We start from the raw sequence: 24,976 nt of genomic DNA, 5'->3' as shown, positions 1-24,976 counted from the left end.
TGGCTGCGAGTAAGGCCACGCTGGAGCAGGTATATCTCTGAAGACATTGTGGCCCATGGAGAAGGCCGTGCTGGAACAGGTGCATCTCAAAGTGACTGTGGATAAGTCTATGCCGCAGCAGGCGTACCCCTGGAGAGACTGTGGCTCATAGATAAGGCTCCACTTGGAGCAGGTACTACCCTAAGGGACTGCAGTCTGTGGATAAGTCCAAGCCAGAGCAGGGGCAAGGGGAGGAGTTTATTGCAATGTTAAACCCTATGGTTTAATCTGAAGGGACCAGGGGTGGAGATTGTAATGGAAACACCTTTAAATTGTTGTAACCCATGATTTGAGTTGCGTGTTATAGGAATTACTATAGCAGGAACCACCCGAACAAGTGGAGGACAAGCCTTACAAGAAGCAGTGCAAGTGCAGCAGTGACCTGACCTGAGCTGGCTTTGGTACCCAGTAACTCCACGCAACACACCACCTCTTCTGTCCTGAGTGACCACCATCACAGATGGAGCCCAAAGTCACGGACTAAATGAACTCAATGGATATTTCATGGACATTTCTGGACATTTTACAGACATTCCACAAGGGTGGTCCATAGACTAAGGGAATGATATCTGTGTGTTATATCAAAGGATGGAAAGCGGGGTGGTTGGTTAATGAGGTTGCACTGGAAAATATGGGACTTGAGCATGACGTAGATGGTATAGAATAAGGGGTGGATACTGTCCTGGTTTCAGCAGGGATAGAGTTAATTTCCTTCCTAGTAGCTGGTACAGTGCTGTGTTTTGGATTTAGGGTGAGAACAATGTTGATAACTCACCGATGTTTTAGTTGTTGCTAGGTAGTGTTTACACTAGTCAAGGACTTTTCAGCTTCCCATGCTCTACTGACTGAGAAGGCTGGAGGTGCACAAGAAGCTGGGAGGGGGCACAGCCAGGACAGCTGACCGAAACTGGCCAAAGGGATATTCCATACCATGTGACGTCATGCTCAGTATATAAAGCTGGGGGAAGAAGAAGGAAGGGGGGGACATTTGGAGTGATGGCGTTTGTCTTCCCAAGTAACCGTTACGCGTGATGGAGCCCTGCTTTCCTGGAGATGGCTGAACACCTGCCTGCCGATGGGAAGTAGTGAATGAATTCCTTGTTTTGCTTTGCTTGCGTGTGTGGCTTTTGCTTTACCTATTAAACTGCCTTTATCTCAACCCTTGAGTTTTCTCACTTTTACCCTTCCGATTCTCTCCCCCATCCCACCGGGGGGGAGTGAGCGAGCGGCTGCGTGGTGCTTAGTTGCTGGCTGAGGTTAAACCACGACAGCATCCCGTCCCTCTGGCGTGTCGACCGCACCACTCAGCTTGGTGTCATCTGCAAACTTGCTGAGGGTGCACTCAATCCCACTATCTGTGTCATGGATGAAGATATTAAACAGTACCGGTCCCAATACGGACCCCTGCGGGACGTCACTTGCCGCAGTCTCCATCTGGACATTGAGCCGTTGACCACTACCCTCTGGATGCGACCATCTAACCAATTTCTCACCCACCAGACAGTCCACCCATCAAATCCATACCTCTCCAGTTGAGAGAGAAGGATGTTGTGGGGGACCGTGTCAAAGGCCTTACAGAGGTCCAGATAGGCGACATCCACGGCTCTTCTCTTGTCCACTGATGGAGTCACTCCATCATAGAAGGCCACTAGGTTAGTCAGGCAGGACTTGCACTTGGTGAAGCCATGCTGGCTGTCTTGAATCACCTCTCTGTCCTCCATGTGCCTTAGCATAGCTTCCAGGAGGATCTGTTCCATGATGTTCCCAGGCACAGACGTGAGGCTGACAGGTTGGTAGTTCCCAGGTTCCTCCTTTCTACTCTTTTTAAACATGGGTGCAATGTTTCCCTTTTTCCAGTCACCAGGGACTTCACCTGACTGCCATGACTTTTCAAATATCATGGAGAGTGACTTGGCAACTATATCAGCTAATTCCCTCAGGACTCTGCGATGCATCTCGTCAGGTCCCATAGACTTTTGTATGCTCAGGCTCCTCAGGTAGTCATAAAACCTGATATTCTCTTACAGTGGGAGGGACTTTGCTCCCCCAGTCCCCATCTTGCGGTCCATCCCCTCGGGAGGTGTGGGAAAAGAGGTTGCCAGTGAAGACTGAGGCAAAAAAGTTGTTGAGTACCTCAGCCTTCTCCTCGTCAGTTGTTGCCAGTTTGCCAGTCATGTTCATCGGGGGCGTACGCTTTCTTTGACCTTCCTTTTCTGGCTGACATACCTGTAGAAGACATTATTATTATTCTTTGCATCCCTTGCCAAGTTCAGCTCCAGCCGCGCCTTGGCCTTCCTGACCCCATCCCTACACAACCGGACAGCATCCCTATACTCTTCCCAGGATACCTGTCCCTGCTTCCACTGCCTGTGCATTTCCTTCTTGCCCTTTAGTTTGACCAGCAGGTCTTGACACAGCCATGCCGGTCTCTTGCCGGTCTCTTGCCGTCCTTTCCTGATTACTTACACTTGGGGATCAAGAGCTCTTGCGCTCTATGGAAACCATCCTTAAAGATCTATACCAGCTCTATATCTGTGTCTTTAAAAATGATTGGATTCGTCATTTATCCAAAAGCAAGCAAAATGATATAGTGAATAATAGTGAAAGAAAGGAGGCGCATCACATGAAGATACTCTCAAAGGAATTATTAATATATGAGAAGCCATCGTGATGCAAACAGTCTGGTACTAAAGATAAAAAATACCTGCTGTATTTTTCTCTACATGACACCTGGTTTCTACAGCATAAGTTAACAGTCAGTAGGGCTCAGTGAGTGTTTTAAAAAAGGTCCTAAAATAGGCCTCCAGGACAAAACAGGTACTCCAATTGCAACACAGTAGTCAAGAGAACGACATTGTCAGAGGTTCTGTCCTTTATGTAGCCTTTGAACCAGATGTGTCTGTATCTGAGGACTGCCTTAGAAAAAATTAAAGTTGTGTTTCACGATTGAAAACGGTAGGTAATACTTTATGCTGTGCCTTCCACTTAGCAGACAAATGCCCCATTGATTTGTGGTGTAACTGTAGAAGCTGCATTTTTTCATTTGCAATCTAATTTTATTTTATAATAACACCCCAGAGATTCTCACCTTATCCTGGAAGAAGATTGCGCAGAATTTGGGGAAACCTGTAAAAACTGGAGAAGAATGTATCCCCATTAACGTATCTCTAAAAAAATAAACTGGTGCATTATCTATGTCTGAAGGTACTTTTCTTCATATAAAACCCTGAATACTTTCTGCCATACATGTTTATTGTAGAAAACTATGCAAATGTGAATTTCACCAACAAAATGAAAAGATTACAGTGCTGTATGCAAATGTAAAGCAGATTCTCACTGTAAACACACACTTCATGTTTAAAACATGTTACCCCGTGTGTAGACTAGTCTACCGGTTCTCCTGACCTTACGAAGCTGCAGCTGCGAGGCCTGGCACCACAGGCATACCCGAGCTTTGATTTGCAGGGGCAAAAAACACACCGGCCTTTCAGAAATGTGGGAAAATGGTGAGCAGGTGACCCGAGTGTACCGTAAAAATCCGCAAACAGAACAAAAATAATTCATTCTCCGATTTTGCCCTTGGTATATTAGCTGTAGGGCCACGTCTGGGCCCGCGTCCCCATGCCCGAAGTGGGCACAAACGGGCCGGGGCCGGAACGCGCGGCGCAGCGCCGCGCCTTCTGCCTCCCGCCCGGCGCCATAAAGCCGCGGACGGGCTGGGCGCCTGCGCCCTGGCTCTGGTGGCGTTGGGCGGTGTTCGGCGGTGTTCGTGTTGCGAAGATGGCGGCGTTTTCGGGTACGTGGTGCTGGGGCGGGTGGGGGGTGTCGGCTGTGCCGCCGGCAGCAAAGCGCTGGGAGAGCCTCTCGCCTCTGGACCTGCCGGCGCCTTGGGGGGGTGGCGGCTCCCGGTCTCCCTGCGGTGGACGGGCCCTGTCGGCGCCGTACGCCGCTCCTCGGGCCTGCCCTCGGTGCGGCCCCCCCGTAGTATGTGACTCACCACGTAGCAGGCTTAAGGTCGACAGGCCTGCGGGGATGTAAGTGCCCTTCCCGGCTCCTCGGGCTTTTGCAAGCCTTCAGAAGTGGTTGTCAAAATGATCTTGGAGGTCTTTTCCAACCTTAATGATTCTATGATTCTATGAAAATGGATTTGCTGGTTTTAGCGCATGTGGGGTATGCATGCATCCGGCGAATGGGGCTGCTTAAAAGTCAGACTCGTTCCTCAGGCTGACTGGTTTCTGTAACAGGAGGCTCATCATAAATGTTCTGTGTATTGCAGTGGATAATAACTGGTTTTTATAGGAGTGGTTCTGTTCTGTGATATGGTTTGAAGTATGTGTGTAAACTGTAATCTAAAAACTTACCGTTGAAGGAGGAAACATCAGTGTTTGTCCCCCCTATGCACATATATGCACACAAAGGGGACCGGTCAACATTAGGGTACTGTAAAGTTTTAATGTATATGAGGTTTTTGATTTGTTTCGTTTAACTGAGTTGTTTATATCTAATCATGAGGGAAGATGCTGAAGCTTCTTCCATAGATCTAGAGGTTACTTTAGATGCTAGACAGTAGGATTAATTTGGCTGTAGTTGAGGAGAATGTCGTAATGCCGTTGTTTGATTAAACCCTTGTACTGTATATTGAATTAAACTATGTGAACTGGGAGTATATTAAAAATGGAAAAAATAATGTAGGGATTTATGTAGAATTTGCAATCAATAGCTATTTTTATTGCTATGGAAAAAGCTTTTTGCTTATGTGGATTGTCTAATTTTGTAGGAGCACAGGCTAACACTTGAAAATATTAAAGCTTTCTGAAACCATGTTACAAATAAAACATTTTTTATAGCATTTGTATTATAACAAATGGAAGAATAATTTTTGGCTGCATACATCCATATATGTCACCCCAGCTCTCTATGTGTGTACATCTGTGTGGTATATGTGAAACCTAGCATGTGACAGTGTAAAGGCTAGCATGTAAAAGCTCCATTTAGAAAGATGCATATTTATACTTAAAGAAATTGATTTTAGAGTAACCCTGTGTGCCTGAAAAGATAACCAGTAGCTAAATTGTATTTTGATGGTATAATACTATCGTTTGGGTTGGTTAAGATCTGCTTTCTTCTTGCCCTTATTGAATAGCTGGAGGTTTCTCTTTTTTCTTTTTTAAATAGAGAGAATTTGTTTATCAACATACAAATGTTATTATGTGGCTTCATATTTAACTTGTGACTGAGGTATGACCATCAGACCTTGATATGAGTTTACCAGAAGGGGTGTCTAAGGAAAAAGACCTTCCAAAGCTGGATGTGATTAGTAACTGTATGAAAAATCAAAGCATTGTCTAGTTAATATACGTGCTGTAAGTGTGTAAGGCAAGACTTGGTGAAAAGAAAATTAAGCATCTCAAATTTGAGTCCTTATATGATACAGGTTTTTTTCTTTTTTTGAGAAGTGTTTGCATCTCAACTGTAGAGAGTCAGGATATTTGTGATTAACGAAGTCTTCCCTGTTGTTTGCATAGGCAGTTTCCTTAAATGTGCAAAGATAAGTACCTTGCCCTTGAAATGGTAGTCAGTTCCCACTGTGTTTGCTTTGCTGCTATGTCAGCACCTGCCCCTATGCCTAGTATATGCCTGACTTACTCCGCTATAAGTGGGGACAACTGTCAAAACTGTATGTGGGGAAGGGAGAATGTTTTTTATCTATCAGTTGAGTTCTATAGAGAAGGCTGCATGTGCTGTTGCCAAAAAGAATGCTTTTTTTATTTTTGTCTGTAGTGGGAAGTGTTGACACTTGGAAAACTTTTGGGCTATGTTGAGGTAAATAACACTGTTCCTTTCTTCTTGTCTTACAGAAATGGGTGTTATGCCTGAGATAGCTCAAGCAGTGGAGGAGATGGACTGGCTGTAAGTAGGAATGCGTTTGGGCCTGGCAAAATCTAATTTGCCTTTCAGCAATATATGACACGCTTCTTAAAATACCTCTGCTGTCACATTAAAACAAAGCAGATATGTGTTTTCCTTCAACTGTTATTGCATCTCATGCACTTCTTTTTAGTGTGAATGACTGAAGAACGCAAATTGTGACTGCAATGGTAACATTTAAACTTGGACAAGCAAAGCATGACTGCTTATATTTCAGTGTCATTTGTTTGATAAAAAGCTCTGTGTTTTTTACCTCTGAGCTTCTGGTTTGTTTATTATGTATTGTGGGATTATCGGATGAAACACTGTTAGATAATTGGTGCTAGTTTAGTAAATGTTTTCCAGGCTGTGGTCTGAATTTGTGTTCTTCAGAGTTGATGCTTGTGTTGTGTCAGTCTTAACACAAAAGTTATTCATCCTGGTTTTAGTTACTTGTTTGGCTAAAATATTTGACTTCAGGGCTTGTTTTGAATTGTCATTCAGAATGTTATCAGTATGGACAGTCTTAGTTTATGTAGTTCTTCTTTTCTCATAAGCATGGTATTAATTATCTGTGATTGTCTGAAAATGCTGGTTACATTTAGATATCTTTACTTTCTTTTCCAGTTTTGAATAGGAGTCTTGTAAATGAGGGCTGTGTAAGCGGCTTTAAAAGTGAAACTCACTTGAAGAAAGGAAAACAGGGAATATATAATTAATCTGTTTCTTTTATAGTTTAGCATAGTGATGTGAGATGTAGCCCTCTTGTCAGGGTGCAGCTGAATCCACTGCATCCACTAGTCACTTCCTGTCAAGGTAACATCTGTTGTTCCAAGCTCTCCTTGTAAATGGAATCCTTTTCACTTCCTTAGCTGCAAGCCAGGAAGAATAACACTTACCTGCTATTTCCCATTGTGCAGATGACCGTGGTTTCTGTGAGTTCCTACATAAGCAAAAATCCTTTTTTCTACTGATAACATCAATTTGTGGTGATGTCTTCTTTTCTGTAGTCTTCCTACGGATATCCAAGCAGAATCCATCCCACTGATCCTGGGAGGTGGTGATGTACTTATGGTATGTATGCAGGATAGCCCTATTCCTAGAAAGCCTATGTCTTTTAATTGTTGTTTGTGCGGTCAATTCCCTTCTTCCCAGAAGGGTCCATAGTTAGACTAGGTCTCCTGTCTGTCTTCAATAGAAAGTATATTCTTCAGCTAAAAATCTCTTTGAGTTCCTGGTGTGTTTCCAACTGTTCTTGCAGATGGGATTCATTCTTTTTAGGCTTTATTTTTTGACTACTTGACAGGCATTGCTGCATGAATGAGTGCTATCTGATTTCATCTACTCTCCTTTTTGTTGTAAATACCTGACATAGATCTGCATGGAACATGACTGGTACTGCCTAAACAAATGCTTCAGTATCGATAACCTTGAAGATACCAGATTAGTATGCCTTGTTCATTATGTCTTTTGTGGATCTCTGTGTTCTTGATTCCATAACCAAAGTAATGCTTCCTATAATCTTCTCTCTGCCAGAAATCAGACATACATAGATAGTTTTCCTGGTGGACTCTGGGAGCTTTTGGGTTTTTGTTTTTTTGAAGTCTGTTGTAAAGGTTTTCCATGTTTGTATTCCCATCTAATTTGTGTGAAGCAATGGCATTACTCTCTAAGATTGTCTGTGTTATGCAGAAGTAAAAGTAAACTTAGTTTATAGTTTATTAAAATAGAACTGTAGAACAGTCCTTACCGTATAAGTTGCAACTCTGGTTAAACTCTTAAATTTTTCTTCCTATAGGCTGCTGAAACAGGGAGTGGAAAAACTGGTGTAAGTAATCAAATTTAAATTAGCAGAAAGAAAAAGTCTTCAAGTGGTGAGAGGTGGTGTGTGTGTTTGTGTGTTTACGTATATACAGAGAGAACGTGTATATGTATTTAAGCAGTATTATTAATAGTCTTTACAAACATATGTGTAGGCATGTTTTAAAGTGTTTCTGGCCCTGAGTATTGCACGTGAAAACTAGGCTGACTGTATATCTGGAAATATTTGTATAAATTGTGGAATGAAAATAACTTTCCGTTTTAGGCTTTTAGCATTCCAGTTATCCAGATTGTTTATGAAACGCTGAAGGACCAGATGGAAGGCAAGAAAGGGAAAGCAACTATTAAAACCGGTGGGGCAGGTAAGTCTTCATATGTCACGTTCCTCAAGTTTGGAACACTGTTAATTCATGTTGATTCCATCATCTCCCAAAGTAAAGTTAACCTAACTTGCCATTAGATGAGTATTTTTTCCTTAATTTGGGATAATGTAAATAGAATATCATCATCGCAGATTTTATAAAACAGTGAATATAAATTTACTGGTGGAGTCATGGAAAGAACTGGGGTGCGTTTGACTGCAGTCTCTTAGTAATGCTCGTTGTCTTCAGCTTAAGGCTGGCTGATCCATACCACGCTCTTCAGTGTTCTTTTGAAAGCTGTACTAGTTTAGTGCCTTGCAAGATGTGAAGTGGTGGTAGTGTCCAGCTTAAAAAAAGGAGTTAAAAAAAATCTTCCAATTGCAGGGACAGATGAGACCTCAGCAGTGACACCACACAGTTGGTTTGGGCCTCTTAAAGTGAGCTTGAGTAGAAAGCTCTTCTAGGCTCAAACTTATTTTTGTGTGGCTGGGGTGGCACTGTGATAGGTTTTTCAATTCTGCTGCGCTGAATAAAGTTGTTGCATTCCTTTTGGCACCTAGCTAGATTTGGAAGCTGAATAACAACATCTTGAGTTGCTGCAGATTTGAACTAGTAAACATTGAACTGAGCAGGAAGTGCACAGGGCCAGAACCCACTGATACAGAACGGATTGTAACCATGATAATATCCTCACAGTATGTGAGGGTCTATTATACATCTGTTTAAATAAGCTTGCAACTTGAGTGCTAGTAACCATGTCCAGTCTGTGGTATTTATAGATTGAGGTTTATGTAAGTGACAGTAGCTGTACAGACAACACCCTGAAGATGTTATACAAGTTCTTATCTTTCAGCTTCATGATAACTACTGCTACAGTGGTGACAGTACAGTCAACTTTAATAAATAAATAAATATCCTCCTTGAAGGAATGTAATGTGAATACACTCGGTAATCCTAATTGAAATGGCATCTAGTTTTACAAAAAACTGCTTGTATTGTGGAACCTCTAGACTTTATTGCAATGTGTTAAGGGGCCTATGAAAAATGAAGTTGGAATTTTTATGTGCTATATGTGCTCTTCGGTAATGACACTTAAACTGATACCCTGAGAAATGTCTTAATGTAAACTTGAAATGAATTTGCTATTTCTGTTCCAAGTTTATTGCTCTTTAATGTAGCTTTGGATATTTTCTCTATGAATTTGATTATGATTATGAGAATTCTGGCTTATTTTATAAATGTCTTCATTGTTTTCAGTTGTATTTTTAAGTAACTTAATCTGTGCTTTCCTTAATGGAATAATCTAAGCTTTCATAGAACACCTTTGCATTATGCATCTGTGCCCTTCCTTCAAGTTGTAGGCCTTCATTTTGACCTTGTGATATGAATTGCATTGGAACTAAGCTGTCTCCCCAGAAAATTAAGCCAGACACTGTAGAGCCAATGGAAGTTTTAATTTGAGTTTTCCAGGCTTGTCTTGTTGGTTTAATGCTTTTTCTGTTGCTGTCTTTCAAACCTAGTGCTCAATAAATGGCAGATGAACCCATATGATAGAGGATCAGCTTTTGGTGAGTTGTTTTAATGCTGCTTTAAACGTTCACTGGAAAATGTTCACTTGGTGGAAAAAAGAATAAACTAGAAGAAAGTATGCATGAAAATTTCTTTTAAAAGCAGTTAGAGAAGCAATTTCTTTAACTAAAACTGTCTTGTAATTTTCAGCAATTGGGTCGGACGGTTTGTGTTGTCAAAGCAGAGAGGTAAAAGAATGGCATGGATGCAGAGCAACTAGAGGCGTGACTAAAGGTAGATATAAAATTATGTATTTTGGAGACTCTTCTAGAAATTTCAACTGAAATGCTCGCTTGTCACCTGTTGTTAATATAGATGGTTGCATATAAAACTTACTATCCATTTGAGCAGATGTGCCATTACTCAATTTACTGCTAGCTGAAGACTTTGGAATGACCTCTATTTTGGTCTCCTTGTGTTGTAAATTACCTTTTCCCTGACAGGGGATTGAGTTGGAGGAGACAGAATCATAACTAATGTTCATTAGAACACGTTTTATTAAGGTGCTATTAATGGGAAATAGCTACTCACACAGCATTTTCAGTTGTTTCTTTGCACACTTCACACAGACACGTGCATGCACAAATTTCATGGTTATGTGGTTGGAGCAACAGTTGAGAGGCCAACCCCAACTCTTTACTTGGAAGCAGAGTCATACTGATGCTCCAGTGGTTCTAGGTGGGTGTTCAGAAAGACTCTCAAACAGTCTCATTTCGTCAGGTGTGCAGGTAATCCTGTAGCCTGTCTGTATGTAGCAGCCAGTTGGATGTGGTTCAAGTTACACAACCAGTTGTTGGTGCTAGTGCATGGTGGTGGTCTTGTACTGATTTGGCAGGCCCGCAGTGTTCTAGGTTTATCAGTTCTTGTGGATTCAGTAGAACCACTGGTCTCTCTAGCTTATCCCTCCTTTTGGAGCCTTTCACACACTACCTCTCAGCACGTATTTTTTCTCTCTTTTGTCTGCTGTTCTCTGATAATCTTTCTTCATTACGTACATGGGTACCTACAGAACCTTTTCATGCTAACACAATGGGATTTTTACACTTTCAGCAGGGGTGGAACTTTAGACTTACATGGTCTTGGAAGCAGACAAACTGAACCAGCTTGATGAAATTGAAATTTAGGTGGTATATTAGATCCTTTCTTTGTCTTTTAAAGGGAAATACTACTATGAAGTTTCCTGTCATGACCAAGGCTTGTGCAGAGTTGGTTGGTCAACTACGCAGGCTTCACTAGATTTGGGTGAGTTTCCTTCAAAAGAAGAATCCCATAGACAGTTCTCATACTTGCATGGAATGGCTAGAGTCCTGTTCTAGTCTTGCAGAGAATGGGCTCCTTGGGAAGGATAGCAGTATTGGGGAGTTTAAAACTTTTTGTACAAATGTTGTTCTTCCTGTAAGAGGAAATGTGCTTAGGTGTGGCAATGTTTCTTGTCTCTTGTGACTTTTTCCCTTCTTATTTCAATTTTTTCATGAAGGTGACTGGAGACTAATAAAATCAATAAATGTACTGGTACAAAAATACTAGTTTAGCGTATATCAAAGCTAGAAGTCTTTAGTTAGCACTGTGTATTATTTTTTTACATGGTAGTGTTAAAGGTTGCAGTTGCTGATACAAAGAGGAAAAAACATAACCTGTCAACCAAAAGATAAAAAGCTATGCTTTGTCTTGTCTTCAGGCACTGATAAATTTGGCTTTGGCTTTGGCGGCACCGGTAAGAAATCTCACAACAAGCAATTTGACAGCTATGGTGAGGTAAGCTTGAAATTGCTTATTGGTAGAAACATTATTAAAAGTTTTACATGTTGGTTCTGTGCTGTAACTATCAACTGTCTTTCATAATAGTGCTGACTTTTTAAGGGGAGGTCACTGGGCGAAAGTACCATGAAACATTGAAGCATTTTTGGATAAAAGCATATGAACAGATTTAACAAAAGCAGTTATCAGCTTGAGGCTTATGATTGTGACTAGACTGCAAATATATTGACTTATTTAGAAGATAAATCTTTTCTGTGTATTACAAGTTAGAGGTTAACTGATCTCTTGGATTTATTTCTTGACTTATTTCAGCCTTAGCTTGAACAACACCAACCTGTCTGTATACCTTGGTGAATATCTAAGTGAGGGCATTGTATCCTGTTCACTAGTAGTTAAAGTAGAAGTAATCACACAACTCTAATATGTCAAAACACATACTTAAATGCTAATCAGATGTAGTTAGCCATGCTCTATTTCTGGCTATTGAGTTGGGTTTGCTATTGGAACTTTACCTTAATGTACACTTCTGAAAATGTCTACCAGGAATATCTGTGGTGGTTTTGGTATAGTGTGCCAGTCGAGTTCAGATGTTTAAGCATAATTTATATAAATATGAATAATACAGCAGAAACTTAAGTCTTTTTATGGTATTAGTGAATTCTCAATGCCGTAAAACTTGCAACTTTTATGACTATCGTATTGTAGCTTTTTTATAGTAGTGACTTCTGAGCTGTTGAATTAGAAGCACTTTATAATATACAGATTTTATTGAATACTTCTACAATGAACAGATTTCAAGATATTTAAATAAAGTACTTACTATACGCATGTTATGTATATTTATCTCCTGCAAGAGTTAAGTCTTTTTATATAGTCAAAATACAGGTTCTGTTACTGTGTGTGGTGCTCTTAGCCATGTAAATCTAAGCTTATAAACGCATGGTTAATGCACTTTTCCATAACGCAGAATACTTGCAGGTAAAGGACTTAAATTTATCTATTGTCGAAGTGTTCAGTTTTAAAGTAAATTTAAAGCAGCAATAAATGTTTAAATATCTAAGATAAATTGGGCAGTATACTAAAGATTTGTAATCAAATAAAAATACGCATGCCATTTACAGCGGTATTATTGGAATAAAAACTCAACTTGCTTCTCAAAAATTAGCATTTAGTAGGGAGAAGTGGGGAAAGCTGTAAAAGCTGACAGAATGTAAGCACTAAGTTTTCTTAATACACTGAACGCTAAAATCTCAGCTTCACAAACTTCTTTTTATTGTAGGAATTCACTATGCATGATACAATTGGGTGTTATCTAGACATAGATAAAGGACAAATAAAATTTTCCAAAAATGGTAAGTTTTACTCACTTTCTTCTTTGGAATTTTCTTGGGGTGCTTGTATTGGGGGAGGGAGAGGGAGAGGAATGCACACACATGCAGAGTCTGACTGAACGAACCCTGCTTTCAGGGAAGGACCTTGGCCTTGCGTTTGAAATCCCACCACACATAAGGAACCAAGCACTTTTTGCAGCTTGTGTACTGAAGGTAACTTAGGAATATCACAGATGTGTAAGATCATGAATATTGTTCTGGTTTTGGTAACTAACTAATGTATAAGACTTGCATAGCCACCTGCAATTACTGTAGCTGTGCTTGTACACTGTTTCCTCTGGTCTATTAATATTTCACTACTGGAGTGGTCAACACAGTGTGTTAGCTTTGACAAGTACTGTTCAAGTTAAAATATCGAATGTTTAAACTCAAATTTAAATACTGAAACTTGAATATAAGGGTAGAATAGCATGGATAAGTAATTCCTAATACCAGTGCTATCTTGCCTGTATTAAACTTTGATATACTATGATTCAACAGATACAAGCTTTCAAATAACTTGAAAGTGCCAAAATTCCTGTTTAGTTTATTCTCAACTCTAACATTACAGTAGTGTAGTAGTATGTCTTTCTGGAGTTAGTCTCTCTGGGATGATCTCTTACGGAGTAAAGGTTTTAGCAAAACATTTTGGTGGTCAGAGAAATGTACAAGTCCAAAAACAATGTGGTTTGTTTTTTGTTCTTAAATTGTGGTTTGTCATTGAAAATGAATGGAACATAAAAGTTCAAAAAAGGTTTCCATGTATCTGTAAATGTAGGAATATTTTGACGTAGAAGAAAAGAGTTTTAAGAGCTAGAACCACGCACAAAATGTCTGTCAGGCTTTAGACAACTTGGGGAGGGAAACGTGTAGGATGGGAGAGAACACCACCTTCCCCTCCCTCCTCATCTAGCTGGTTTTTCATGGGGAAACTAATTATGGAATTGTTTATCCTTTTAACGTGGTCTCTTGAACCTGTCTGTATAACACAACTTTGTTGAAATCTAGAATGCTGAATTGAAATTCAATTTTGGTGAAGATGACTTCAAGTTTCCGCCAAAAGATGGCTATATTGGTCTTTGCAAGGCTCCTGATGGTAGCGTTGTAAAATCACAACACTCAGGTAGGCTAGATTTTTAAACGTATCTCAGTTCTATATTCAGATTGTGTTACAGAGCATCTTTTGATCACTTTAATTGCTTCATTACTGCTGTATTCAAGGTCTTACAGTGATCTTACTGATAGCAATATTAATGCTTTTTTAAAGTATTCCAAATTTTCTTCATCTTAAACCACAAATAGTCTAACATTTTGAATTCAGAAATGCATCAGATAAAAAGAGAAGTTCAGCTAAGTTACTCAACAATGTCATCTTAAAAATAAAGTGTGTGTGTGTTTAAGCTTTGCAATAAAATTAATTATGCTGCATGGCCAGTATACCCACTATCATGGCAAGATTCACTTGTAATCTCTGAGTATTAATCTGAAGCTATTCATAATTGAGTGAGCAGTAACATCACCTTTCAATGGAGCATTTAGAATCATGAGGTTTTAGATTATTAGTAGAAAATCAAAGTTTGTTTCCAGTAAAAAATTCCAGGATAGGAGTGTAGTTTGTCTTAATGGCATATTTTTTCACTTAGGAAATGCCCAAGTGGTTCAAACACAGAACCTTCCAAATGCTCCGAAAGCATTGATTGTAGAACCGTCAAGAGAGCTTGCAGAACAAACTTTGAACAATGTGAAGCAGTTCAAAAAATATGTCGATAATCCCAAATTAAGGTAACAGTGCATCTGTTATAATTGTATTTATGGTATCGTCCATGGACATGACTTTGCGGGGGGATGGGGGGGCATTCCACTTTGTAGCTAAGTGGACCTTAATCTGCAGTGCTACTGATAATAGCCTCAGTAATATCTGCTACCAACCAACCTTCTGACTTTTCAGCTACAGTCAGACCAGTTAGGGTTTTTTTGATGTGTTTTGTCTATGGATGATTTCTTTCTGGTATGACAGATCTATTTGGTTTTTTTCTTCAGATTATCAAAGGTATATGATACCTTTGTATCAAAGGTATATGATACTCTTGATTAAAAACAAGAAAAGCACATCATCTGCTTACTGCCCTTCTTTTCTGAGCACCTTCCTGTGTCCCCCACCTCCCCTGCCCCTCATCTTGTTTGTTTTTCATCTCAAACTAACAGTTTTATACAATGTCTGCTCTGTTTACACTAGTGTGTTTGCAGGACAAATGTTGCAGTGATTAGCATGGGGATGCAATTCTGAAAAATAAATCGTGTACGAGCTGCTTTGGTCTAAAGTTGTTTCTCTTTTGACTGTGCTTATAAAACTTAAAACAAGTGTCTCCATATTCTAAACCGCTTTCAATTTACAAGAGTGCTTTTACTAGAATTGCAGGGGAGTAGCAATGGGGAGAGGCAAGCTATGAATTAAGATTCATTTAGTTTACTGATATTTGCATTTCTAGCTTTCAAGAACACAGGAAACTTATTAAACTAACTTATGTTTGAGATTTTTAAGGAGCAGATTATTTTTTAAGATGAAATTGGTTAAGGTGTTAATGTGTTTAATATGACAGCGATAAAGTAATCAAATTCAAATACAACTTGGTAACAAAACTCTTACTTCTCGAATTAAAATGCAGTACACTACATATGAAGGGAAGAATTTTAAAATTATTTTTTTCCTGTTCTTAAAATTACTGTTCAGAGCTGTTAATTGTCAACTACTAATAAAGGAATCAGTCTTCAGCCAGATGTTTAATATATCTTCTGAATATAGTAAAAAATTAGCAAATGTCAAAATATGTTGATGTTATTATAGGGAACTGTTGATTATTGGTGGGGTTGCTGCAAGAGATCAACTCTCTGTATTGGAACAAGGAGTAAGTTGTATTTTTGTTCATATGATTATTATTAATAGTTTGGGTTCTGAATAACTCATGATGTTTGTTGCTAGAGAATAGTAATGATGCTTCCTGTAACTCCTGTAAACCTGATTAAAAGAAATTGTGCAGTTGATGGCAAGCTCATGTTGCACTGGTCTAGCATTTTTTGCTTTACTTCCATGGCAATTGTCAATACAAATGCTTGTAGTACTTGGTCAAATTCTGTTGAAGCCTGAGTACTGCTGAAATTTTAAAATAAAGGTGTAATTTTTGCCATTTGTCCTTAACTAGTAAGACAGTTTTCCTATTAACTTCTGCTTCATGTTTGTGTGAATAAAACTGGTCTGCAATTATCAGGGTCAACCTACACCGCAATCCAGTCCTGCATAGAAGTAACCGGTCTAGCTTCAGCAGTGTGTGATGTACAATCAATTCAGCCATGCTGTAGGGATAGCATAGTCTTTTTTTTTTTTTTTTAAGACTTGCTTTTGTAAGTGAGACTATGTCACTATTGATAAGTTTTTCAGTGATTCTAGCAGCCAAAATACAAATTTTCTCCTAAGCAGGCTTGATCTGGAAGATTGCTAGACTTTCATGTGAATGCTAAATTCATGACGGTGAACCCTTCCATCTGGCAAAATCTTAAGTTATTTCTGTAGTTGATAGACTTGATAGGTATGCTTCCACAGTGGGAAAAGTTGAATTTATTTTGTCCCTATTTAAAGACAAATCTGTTGGCTTCAGATAACAAAGTTGCATAGCTTTTTTGGGGGGTGGGGGAGGGGGACACAACACTTCCCAAAATAAGGGAAGACTTCCTGCCTAAGCAGGTTCTGCTAATGAAATGGCCATAGAACTGATACAGGTTGCCCAGAGAGGCTGTGGGATCTCTATCCTTGAAGGTACTGAAAATTTTACTGGGCAACTTCCAGAGTACTCTAAAGCAACTTGGAAATTGTCCTTGCTTTTCATATGATGGTGGGAGTGGGGACCAGATGACCTCAAGAGATCTCTCCAACCCAAATTACTCTAGGATTCTGTGAAGTTACAATTAATAGAAAATAGGGCATCTTACTGATAATTGTCTCATAATCTTAAATTTAGACAAAGCTGGTAATGCCTCTAGTTAGTTATGGGACCAATTCATACTCTTATGTATTTCATAGGTGGATATTGTCGTTGGCACTCCTGGAAGACTGGATGACCTGGTCTCAACGGGAAAGCTTAATTTATCTCAAGTTAGATTCCTGGTTCTGGATGAAGCTGTACGTAGAGAACTAAGTGATACTTAAGTTCTGTTCTTCAATGCGATATAACATTTCCTAAAAGAGTCAGTGTAACATCATTGTTCTGTATCATTTGGTACTTCAGTGGAACAACAATTAGCTACCTATAGCCCATTTCATGTCAATCTTATTTCTAACCGTAGTAACCTGCACAATTTTTTTCCTCTTGTAGCCTTTCTGATGAAGCTGTTTGGATTTTTTTCTGATAGAGAAATATATTTCAGGCTGTATTCACAAGATTAGTGAAGTCTGCCCCGTCACTGTAGAGGGAACTTGAAAGGACAAAGACGAGATAAGCATTTTTGATTACCCAGCAGGTCTTGAAGCCAATGAATGTTGTAGTCAATATGCTGTGAAATGAATGCCTCTCTGATCTGTTATAGTACAACTGAATATTCACAAAGATGAAATGCCTTAGGGTATTAGCTGGGAGAAGCTGCTGAGACAGATGTTCAATTTCTTGTGAAGCACAGCAGCTGTACTTGTAAATACTCAAATTTTTTCCTTTTTTTTTTTTCCTCCTTAGTAATAATATCCCAGCCAGGCATTGACCTGTTCAGCTAATTAAAAGAGAACTTCTGAGACTACAAGTGTATTGCTTTTTTAACTCAAGTGTATAGACTGAGAAATAAGAATTGCAGCTTTCTTTTTTTATTTTATTTTATTTCCATGTAGGATGGCCTTCTCCTCCAAGGTTATTCAGATTTCATAAACAGGATCCACAGTCAAATTCCTCAGATAACTTCAGATGGAAAGAGACTTCAGGTATAAAGTTTGTTCTTGGTTTTGTGGGTTTGGGGTTGTTTTTCGTGTGTGTGTTTTCGGTTTGTTTTGTGTTGTTTGGTTGGGGTTTGGGGTTTTTTTTTTGTATGGCATGCACTGCTTTCACTTGTTGACTCTTACATGGCATGGAGCACCCTTATTGGAAGTAGAGTTTGTTACATGTCTTGTCCAAAAGTAACACTTGCCCATTACAGTAATTGCCTGTAAATATGTATTTTTAGGATCCTAGATCTTGAAGCCCAGTGTTTAGCAGTATTTGGGTTCTTTAGATATAAAAGTATCTGAAAAATGAGTAAATACATTATGATTTCTAATGCTCTAATAATCTTGATTCAACAGCTCTTGGTAATTCTGCTTTCTTCCTCTTAAATGATTGGGTTTTAGTAAGAGAATAGTTAAGTAACTTATTTTGTGTCTTGACTCTTGTCAGCTGGGTAGTTCCTGTGATGAGGAAAAGCCAGTCAGGGGCTCTTTCTGTTGTGCTACATTATGCTATTCAACTACGTAACATTCTTCCAGTTCTACTCTGACCTTTTTTTGCTGGGAGAATCTGATCTTCAGTGGTATCCATATGGCTTTTTTCTTCTCAGGTGATTGTGTGCTCTGCAACACTACATTCTTTTGATGTGAAAAAACTATCTGAAAAGATCATGCATTTTCCCACCTGGGTTGATTTGAAAGGAGAAGATTCTGTCCCTGAAACTGTACACCATGTAGTTGTGCCTGTAAATCCAAAAGCAGATAAACTCTGGGAAAGGCTTGGCAAGAATCATATCAGAGTAAGTGATCTATAAGTGAAAATGAAGACTATTTGCCCATGTTTACTTCTTTAACCTCCAGAATTGGGCTTAATGTTGTAGGATCTTTGCCAGCTATTGAAACAGCTTAGTGTATCTGAAATGGTTTGTTCCATGGTAGTCAGCACCATGATATCGTTAATGTTGTAACACTGTTTCTGAACAGCTCAGTCTTACCAACGTGTTTGAGGAGGATCTTGATAGAGTAACATTCTGATTTGTACTAGAGAGCAATGGCACAGCACCGCTTTTTCACCCATTTCCCAGCTAATGGTCTGTGGCCTAACTGTAGTTAGTACCTGTCTTTCCTGATTGATCAGGAGGAAGTAAACCTTCCAACATAAATCATTCTGTGAAGTAGTTTTGTCTCTAACCTATGTGAGATAAGCAATCTTAAGAGGAATGGATTTCATCTCAGACTACACTTGAGACTAGTTTAAATTCTATATTAACCTGACACCTATTCATGTGAGGAGGTGGTGGTGGTTGTTGAAGTCTTTAGTTTTCGAGTTCTGAATAACCTGGGACTGTATTTCATTCTCAGCAGCTCTTACGCGGTTACAATCAATAGGTTTTCTTAACCCCTCATTATCTCTGGAACATCCCTTTGTTAGGTATGTTAGAGCTTTTTCATTAAGAATTAGCATGACTTTATTTCTCTTGGGTTTTAGGTTTATATCTGATTCAGCCTAGCATAGGGAAAAAGATGAGGAACAACTGTGTGTGCATGATTTAGCCATGTCTATAGTACGTTGTTTTCAGGTTTGGTGTTTTGGTTTTAATTCATCACTTTTTTCAAAGGTGGTTTCTGTCCAATGTCTACATAAATAATTTTATTGTCTTTTTTTATGCACAAGTTTTGTTTGCTTGCACTCAAGACTTCTCTTTAGCTAAAGGTAGCTTAACTTCTCTGGTGGGAGAACAGAATGCTAAGATACTTTTAAACTTTATTTGGTTTCTTGCTAACTGTAAGTTAATGGAGTTTCCTCTGTGAAGTATGGACTAATGACTTGGGGGTTTTATTTGTTTGTTTTTTTCCCTAGACTGATGAAGTACATGCAAAAGACAATACACGACCTGGTGCTAACACTCCAGGTAATCAGCAACACTAGTTAAGTAATAGCTTTTGAAATAATCCTTTGTAAATATTATGAAGTAAAGCTAAATAATAGTAGATATCAGCCTTGAGTCATGTTCTTCCAAATTTTTATTTCCACATTTTTGTAGTTGGGAAGAGAAATGTGTTTCTGTAATTAGGGGGGAGAGAAAAAGACCTGAATATATTTTTGCAGGTGTGTAAACAAGTGTTTGTTGGTGTGTATAAGTAACTTGAACTCCTTAATAGTTTTTTTCTTTCTGTATTATATTACCTTGCAGCAGGGGAGCATGGTGGGGAGAAGAAAAAACTGAAGGTCTACCTCACCTGCTCTGCTAATAAATGTCTACTGAAAGGCTAGAGAAAACTTTAAATGTATGCTGTTGAAAGACTTCATACTTCTAAACAATTTGAGTGAAATAATTTCCTTACTTTTACTTAGAAATGTGGTCTGAAGCTATTAAAATTCTAAAAGGAGAATACACTGTTCGGGCAATCAAAGAACACAAGATGGACCAAGCCATTATTTTCTGCAGGACTAAAATAGACTGTGATAATATGGAGCAGTACTTCATCCAACAGGGTGGAGGTAATATTTTTCACCAAAACCTTATTCTGCTCACTTTCCTGTTTATTTCAAAGCCAAAATTATATGATAGAGATCACCGATGTTCAGACACGACACAAATAAAATTGTGCTTCGAGTTTTTTTGACATACTGATTGGGCATAAAAGTCAGGGTTTGGCAGCAGGGAGCTGCAGGGGTGCCCTTTGTGGGAGGAGGCAACGAACTGCCCTGCACCTGTTCCAGACAGCTCTGAAATGGCTGGAAACAACCCATCGTGCACCAAAATTCGAACCAATGAGAAGAGCGTTATGGTGCCTCTGCTGAAATGTATATTGAGAAAAAGCAATAGTTGTTAGGGACCGGAGGCGTATGAGGAAATGTGTGTGTACAAAAGTGTACACATAAGGAGGCATGGAAGGAGAAATGTGAGAGAAAACACGGGGACACTGAAAGGGGATGGGTGAGGAGAAGGGTGAAGACATGCATTTGGAGAAACAAGGGATTGAGAAGACATGCCTGCACAGACCTCCTCTGGGAAGGGGGGGAGGAAAGGTGTTTGTTTAATTGTTTGTCTTGTTTTTCCCCAATGCCTGTATCAGTAATTAGAAGTTTATGTTAATTGGTAATAAATTAAGTGACATTCCTCTGAGTCGAGACTTTTGCCCACAAAATGTATTTTTTTTCCAGTTCTGTATGGTGTTGTATCATAACTTATATATGATGTTATTAATGCATGGCAACTCTTTCAGGCCCTGATAGGAAGGGACATCAGTTCTCATGTGTCTGTCTGCATGGTGACAGAAAACCTCAAGAAAGAAAGCAAAACCTGGAAAGATTTAAGGTGATGCAGCAGATTCTTGAAGGTTTTTCCCTCACTTCCTGATGTCTGAAATCATATGTTAATTTGTGTTGCTAGTTCTCCATTTAAATTAAATTGCATTCAAATGCTCTATGACTCACTTCCTAAAATTCCGAGAGGCACAATTTCTGTAGGTGGAAATCTATACTGTCAGTCAATAAGACCTTTGAGTTTTCATTGAGAGGAGAGGTGGGCTTACTTTTAAATAAAACCTGAATTTAAGCTCTGTAACAGATTACATTGGTTTTTAAAGTCTTTGGTTCTTGAATATTAAAAAAAAAAGTTATTTAAATATTAGCCAATTTGGTTTTGATCAAGCCATTCATCAATTTATACTTGCCTTATGCTGTTGGGGAAAGAAATAAGGATGTAAATTGATCAAGCTATTCATGTTCAAAAAGCAGTGTTGTACTATGGAAGAGCTTTATTTGAAGTGTGGCTAAATGTACGGAGACACTTCAAGGTGAAGTAGATGGGAAGGACTACTGTTTCATTGCCTGGGATTTTGTTTGGTTTATTTAGCACAACACTTCTTACAACTTATATTTTTGTAGAGAGGAGATGTCCGTTTCTTGATCTGCACAGATGTTGCTGCTAGAGGAATTGATATTCATGGTGTTCCATATGGTAAGACATAACTTTTAAACTGAGCTATTGAATTGCATGTGGCTTCAATGCACTTGCAGCCCTGTCAACTAGTCAAAAAAGTTTTATGACTTACAGCTTCATTTTAAGAAGTTGTAGATGTTAAAGGCTTGAACTAGGCAACTTTTAATTTGATTGTTCACCATACCTTCTCAAATACCTAATGATGACCTGCATTGTTGGGGATTTTTTGTTTGTTTTTCCACTCTTGTCAAAAAGTAATCATGGAGAAAGCAGTTTTATAGTGGAAGCCGTAAGTGTGGGTAGTGCAGGTGATGACACTTGTAACTGCTGTAAGAGAATATAAGGTATGTATATGGGCTAAGGAGAGGGATTGCAGCAATGAAAATGATACTTATTTTAGGTGTCTGGTCTATGACCTTAGCTCATATATTTAAAAAAAAAAATTATCTTGTATTCTCTGTGTGTATCTTACACAGTTATCAACGTCACACTCCCTGATGAAAAACAGAACTATGTTCATCGAATTGGGAGAGTAGGCAGAGCTGAGAGGTATGTATATCTTCAGTGTAGTTGCCATGTTTTCTTGAGTTTTTTGGTATTTCATAAGTTGGCAATAGTTACTGAACTACATTTTTCTCTCTCTTCTCCACTAATATTTCAGGATGGGTCTGGCAATCTCCCTTGTGGCAAAAGAGAAAGAAAAGGTACTTACACTCCAAAGCAAAATTGAACGGACGTTATTTACTGAAGTTCTAATCACAGCTGATGCCCAACTTTAATATCCTGCATTGGAAAACTGCTTGTTCGTTCTTGCTTAATTGAGAGGGCATTTAAATAGATATCTGAATTCTTTTTCATGCTGTAATTAAGCAAAATAAATGTACTAGACTATTTCACAAAGCTTAAAAGTTGTTTTACTTTATTTCTAGGTTTGGTATCATGTATGCAGCAGTCGTGGAAAAGGGTGTTACAACACTAGACTGAAGGAAGAAGGAGGTTGTACCATATGGTACAATGAGATGCAGGTTAATGTTCTACTTAACCAGAATGTTCTAATTCCTCTAAAAGGCTGTGGGATATAGTTCTTGTTTTAGCTGTGTAGCTGAAGTACAAAGCTAGCTTTGAGGTGTTTATAACCTTTGATGCCATTTGAAGAAGAAATTGGAAAACTTTGCAAGTTATACTTTAAATTATTTATTTAATTATAAAGCTTATTTTAATATTCCCAGCCAATTCTGTTGGAGTCTTATTTTCAGCTTCTCTACGGTCTTCTAAACAAATGCTGTTAAGAGGTACAGGATGTTAGTTATACATTTTTGTTCAGATGGTTTGTTACAAAACTGTAAGTAACTTAAAACAGTTGTTCCTCTAACCTGGAAATAGTGTGTTACTTAAGTACATTTTCATTGGGATTTGTATACCAAGTACGAATGCTTGTTAAATTCACAGTGCTTCCCTTCTTTCTACGTTAAAGAAGGGTGAATGATACATCATCTGTGGTAAAATAAGCTTGGACTGTGAGCTCTTTATTATAAAGTAGCCCTACTCACACAAATAGAGTAGTATGTCAAATAAAGGTTTCTAGGTAGGGCAAAAATGTACTGAGATTGGAAATTAACTTGTATAATCTGAAGAAAAAAAATGTTAGTCTTTGGTGTCTGAGACCATATTGTTTTCTGCGTACAGTTCCTGTTGAAACTATTTGAATGTGTCTGTTCAGAACACTAGTCTGAAGACTTGGACCATTAACAGTACTTTAAGACTTTTTTTTTTTCTTCTTTAGTTGCTGGGGGAGATTGAAGAACACTTAAATTGCACTATTGCCCAAGTTGAACCAGACATAAAAGTACCAGTTGATGATTTTGATGGGAAAGTTACATATGGGCAGAAGAGAGCTCTGGGTGGTAAGCAACGAACTACTCTTGAGTTACCGCTATGCAATGCTCAGTTTCTTGGTTATCTGTTGTGTAACTACAGAATAGATAGATTAAAAAAAAAAGTGCTAGCTCTTTGCTGTCTTCTGGATTTGTTACATGCAGTCCATGGGTTGCACGTGACCAAAGTGTGTGTATGCCTGTAATTTGTTTTATTTGTGCTTTTTTTAACAAGTTAACAAAGTTACTTTAACTTTCTGAATGACTGTGGTTGAGCATTATTAGTTCTGCTGAAAAATGGTTTTGAACACATCATTTAGATTGGGTCTCTTTTGGCAGGTGGGCTGTATAAAGGCCATGTGGATATTCTGGCACCTACAGTACAAGAGTTGGCTGCCCTTGAAAAGGAGGCTCAGACATCTTTCTTGCATCTTGGCTATCTTCCTAACCAGCTGTTCAGAACGTTCTGATTGTGCCACACTTGAGACAAGGCTTGAGTTAATAAATGCTCTACCCTGCAAATACAAAAATCCCATGCTGTCTCTGAGTAGCAGTAGTTAGAAAAGGATTAAAATTAAATATACTTCTTGCATGATGAGCAGTGTGTTCAGCATTGTTAACGCTGTATTATCTGTTGTCTTGATAAAATAAAACAAGTCCAAGATGAAATGGTTTCTTTTGCTGCTCTTTTGCCTTGCCTTGAGGATTAATTTGCAGAATCATTCTTCGCATAGCTTTTTGATTTACTGAAAATTCAAGTATAGTTAAGCAAACCTGGAAGAGGGAGGGTTTAATTCTTTTCTTTGCAGAATATATGTTAAAATTACTTAACTAGCTGTGTACTGTAATTTTTAATGCTGGGCTTTTTAAAGATGCATCCATATTCAGACAGCTGTTTATATTTAAGATACTGAAGAAGGAAAAAAACCGCCTAACTTCCTGAAGTATGTATTTGAAGCTCTTGGTTATCCTAAAACCCTAAATCTAGGCTGATAACTGCATTTGATTCTGTAATACTAGACTTCTCAAAGTTAATGTGCCTTAAATTTCTACGATGGATCTTGTGCAAAGAATTCTACGATACTCTGAGTTCATAGGAAAGTAACACAGTAGTATCAAAGCAGTTCGTAAGTCTTCATGAAAATCTTTTTCATGCAGCAGTATAGGTTGAAGTACTTAATGCCTCTTGTGCTGCTTTCAGGCAGGTTGTATTTGTTCAAATGAAGTTATAGGAGTCTGATTGGGATTTTTTTTTTAGGTTCCTTTTTTTCTCTAGTGACTCATCTAATGATACTTCAGAAATTTCAATGACTTTGCCTGCAAATTGCCACCTAAAATATCAAAGGTCATTGGGAATGGCTGACAACCC

The 24,976-nt window shown here is 38.7% G+C and overlaps 1 protein-coding gene across 1 annotated transcript; it reads left to right on the top strand.

Annotated features, from left to right (window-relative positions):
- Positions 1-3,758: 3,758 nt before the first annotated feature.
- On the top strand, positions 3,759-24,276 carry DDX1 (DEAD-box helicase 1). The gene is made up of 26 exons (XM_076332755.1): positions 3,759-3,835; positions 5,898-5,949; positions 6,957-7,020; positions 7,745-7,774; positions 8,033-8,129; positions 9,650-9,697; positions 9,849-9,932; positions 10,857-10,940; positions 11,377-11,453; positions 12,736-12,808; positions 12,924-13,000; positions 13,835-13,949; positions 14,470-14,608; positions 15,672-15,732; positions 16,902-17,000; positions 17,697-17,786; positions 18,395-18,583; positions 19,645-19,696; positions 20,140-20,286; positions 21,015-21,106; positions 21,679-21,751; positions 22,210-22,282; positions 22,395-22,437; positions 22,663-22,758; positions 23,517-23,637; positions 23,947-24,276. The coding sequence occupies exons 1-26, from the start codon at positions 3,820-3,822 to the stop codon at positions 24,075-24,077; spliced, it is 2,223 nt and encodes a 740-aa protein (XP_076188870.1). The 5' UTR covers positions 3,759-3,819; the 3' UTR covers positions 24,078-24,276.
- Positions 24,277-24,976: the final 700 nt, after the last annotated feature.

This window comes from Aptenodytes patagonicus, chromosome 3, assembly GCF_965638725.1.
Source record: "Aptenodytes patagonicus chromosome 3, bAptPat1.pri.cur, whole genome shotgun sequence".
NCBI lineage: Eukaryota > Metazoa > Chordata > Aves > Sphenisciformes > Spheniscidae > Aptenodytes > Aptenodytes patagonicus.
The sequence above is the reverse complement of the archived record's forward strand: the minus strand, read 5'-3'. Positions and strand labels throughout refer to the sequence as shown.

Coding starts and splice junctions, on each gene's coding strand:
- DDX1 (XM_076332755.1), top strand. Junction 10,941..11,376: donor GCAGGCTTCACTAGATTTGG/GTGAGTTTCCTT, acceptor TCTTGTCTTCAG/GCACTGATAAATTTGGCTTT. Junction 22,438..22,662: donor TGGCAAAAGAGAAAGAAAAG/GTACTTACACTC, acceptor CTTTATTTCTAG/GTTTGGTATCATGTATGCAG.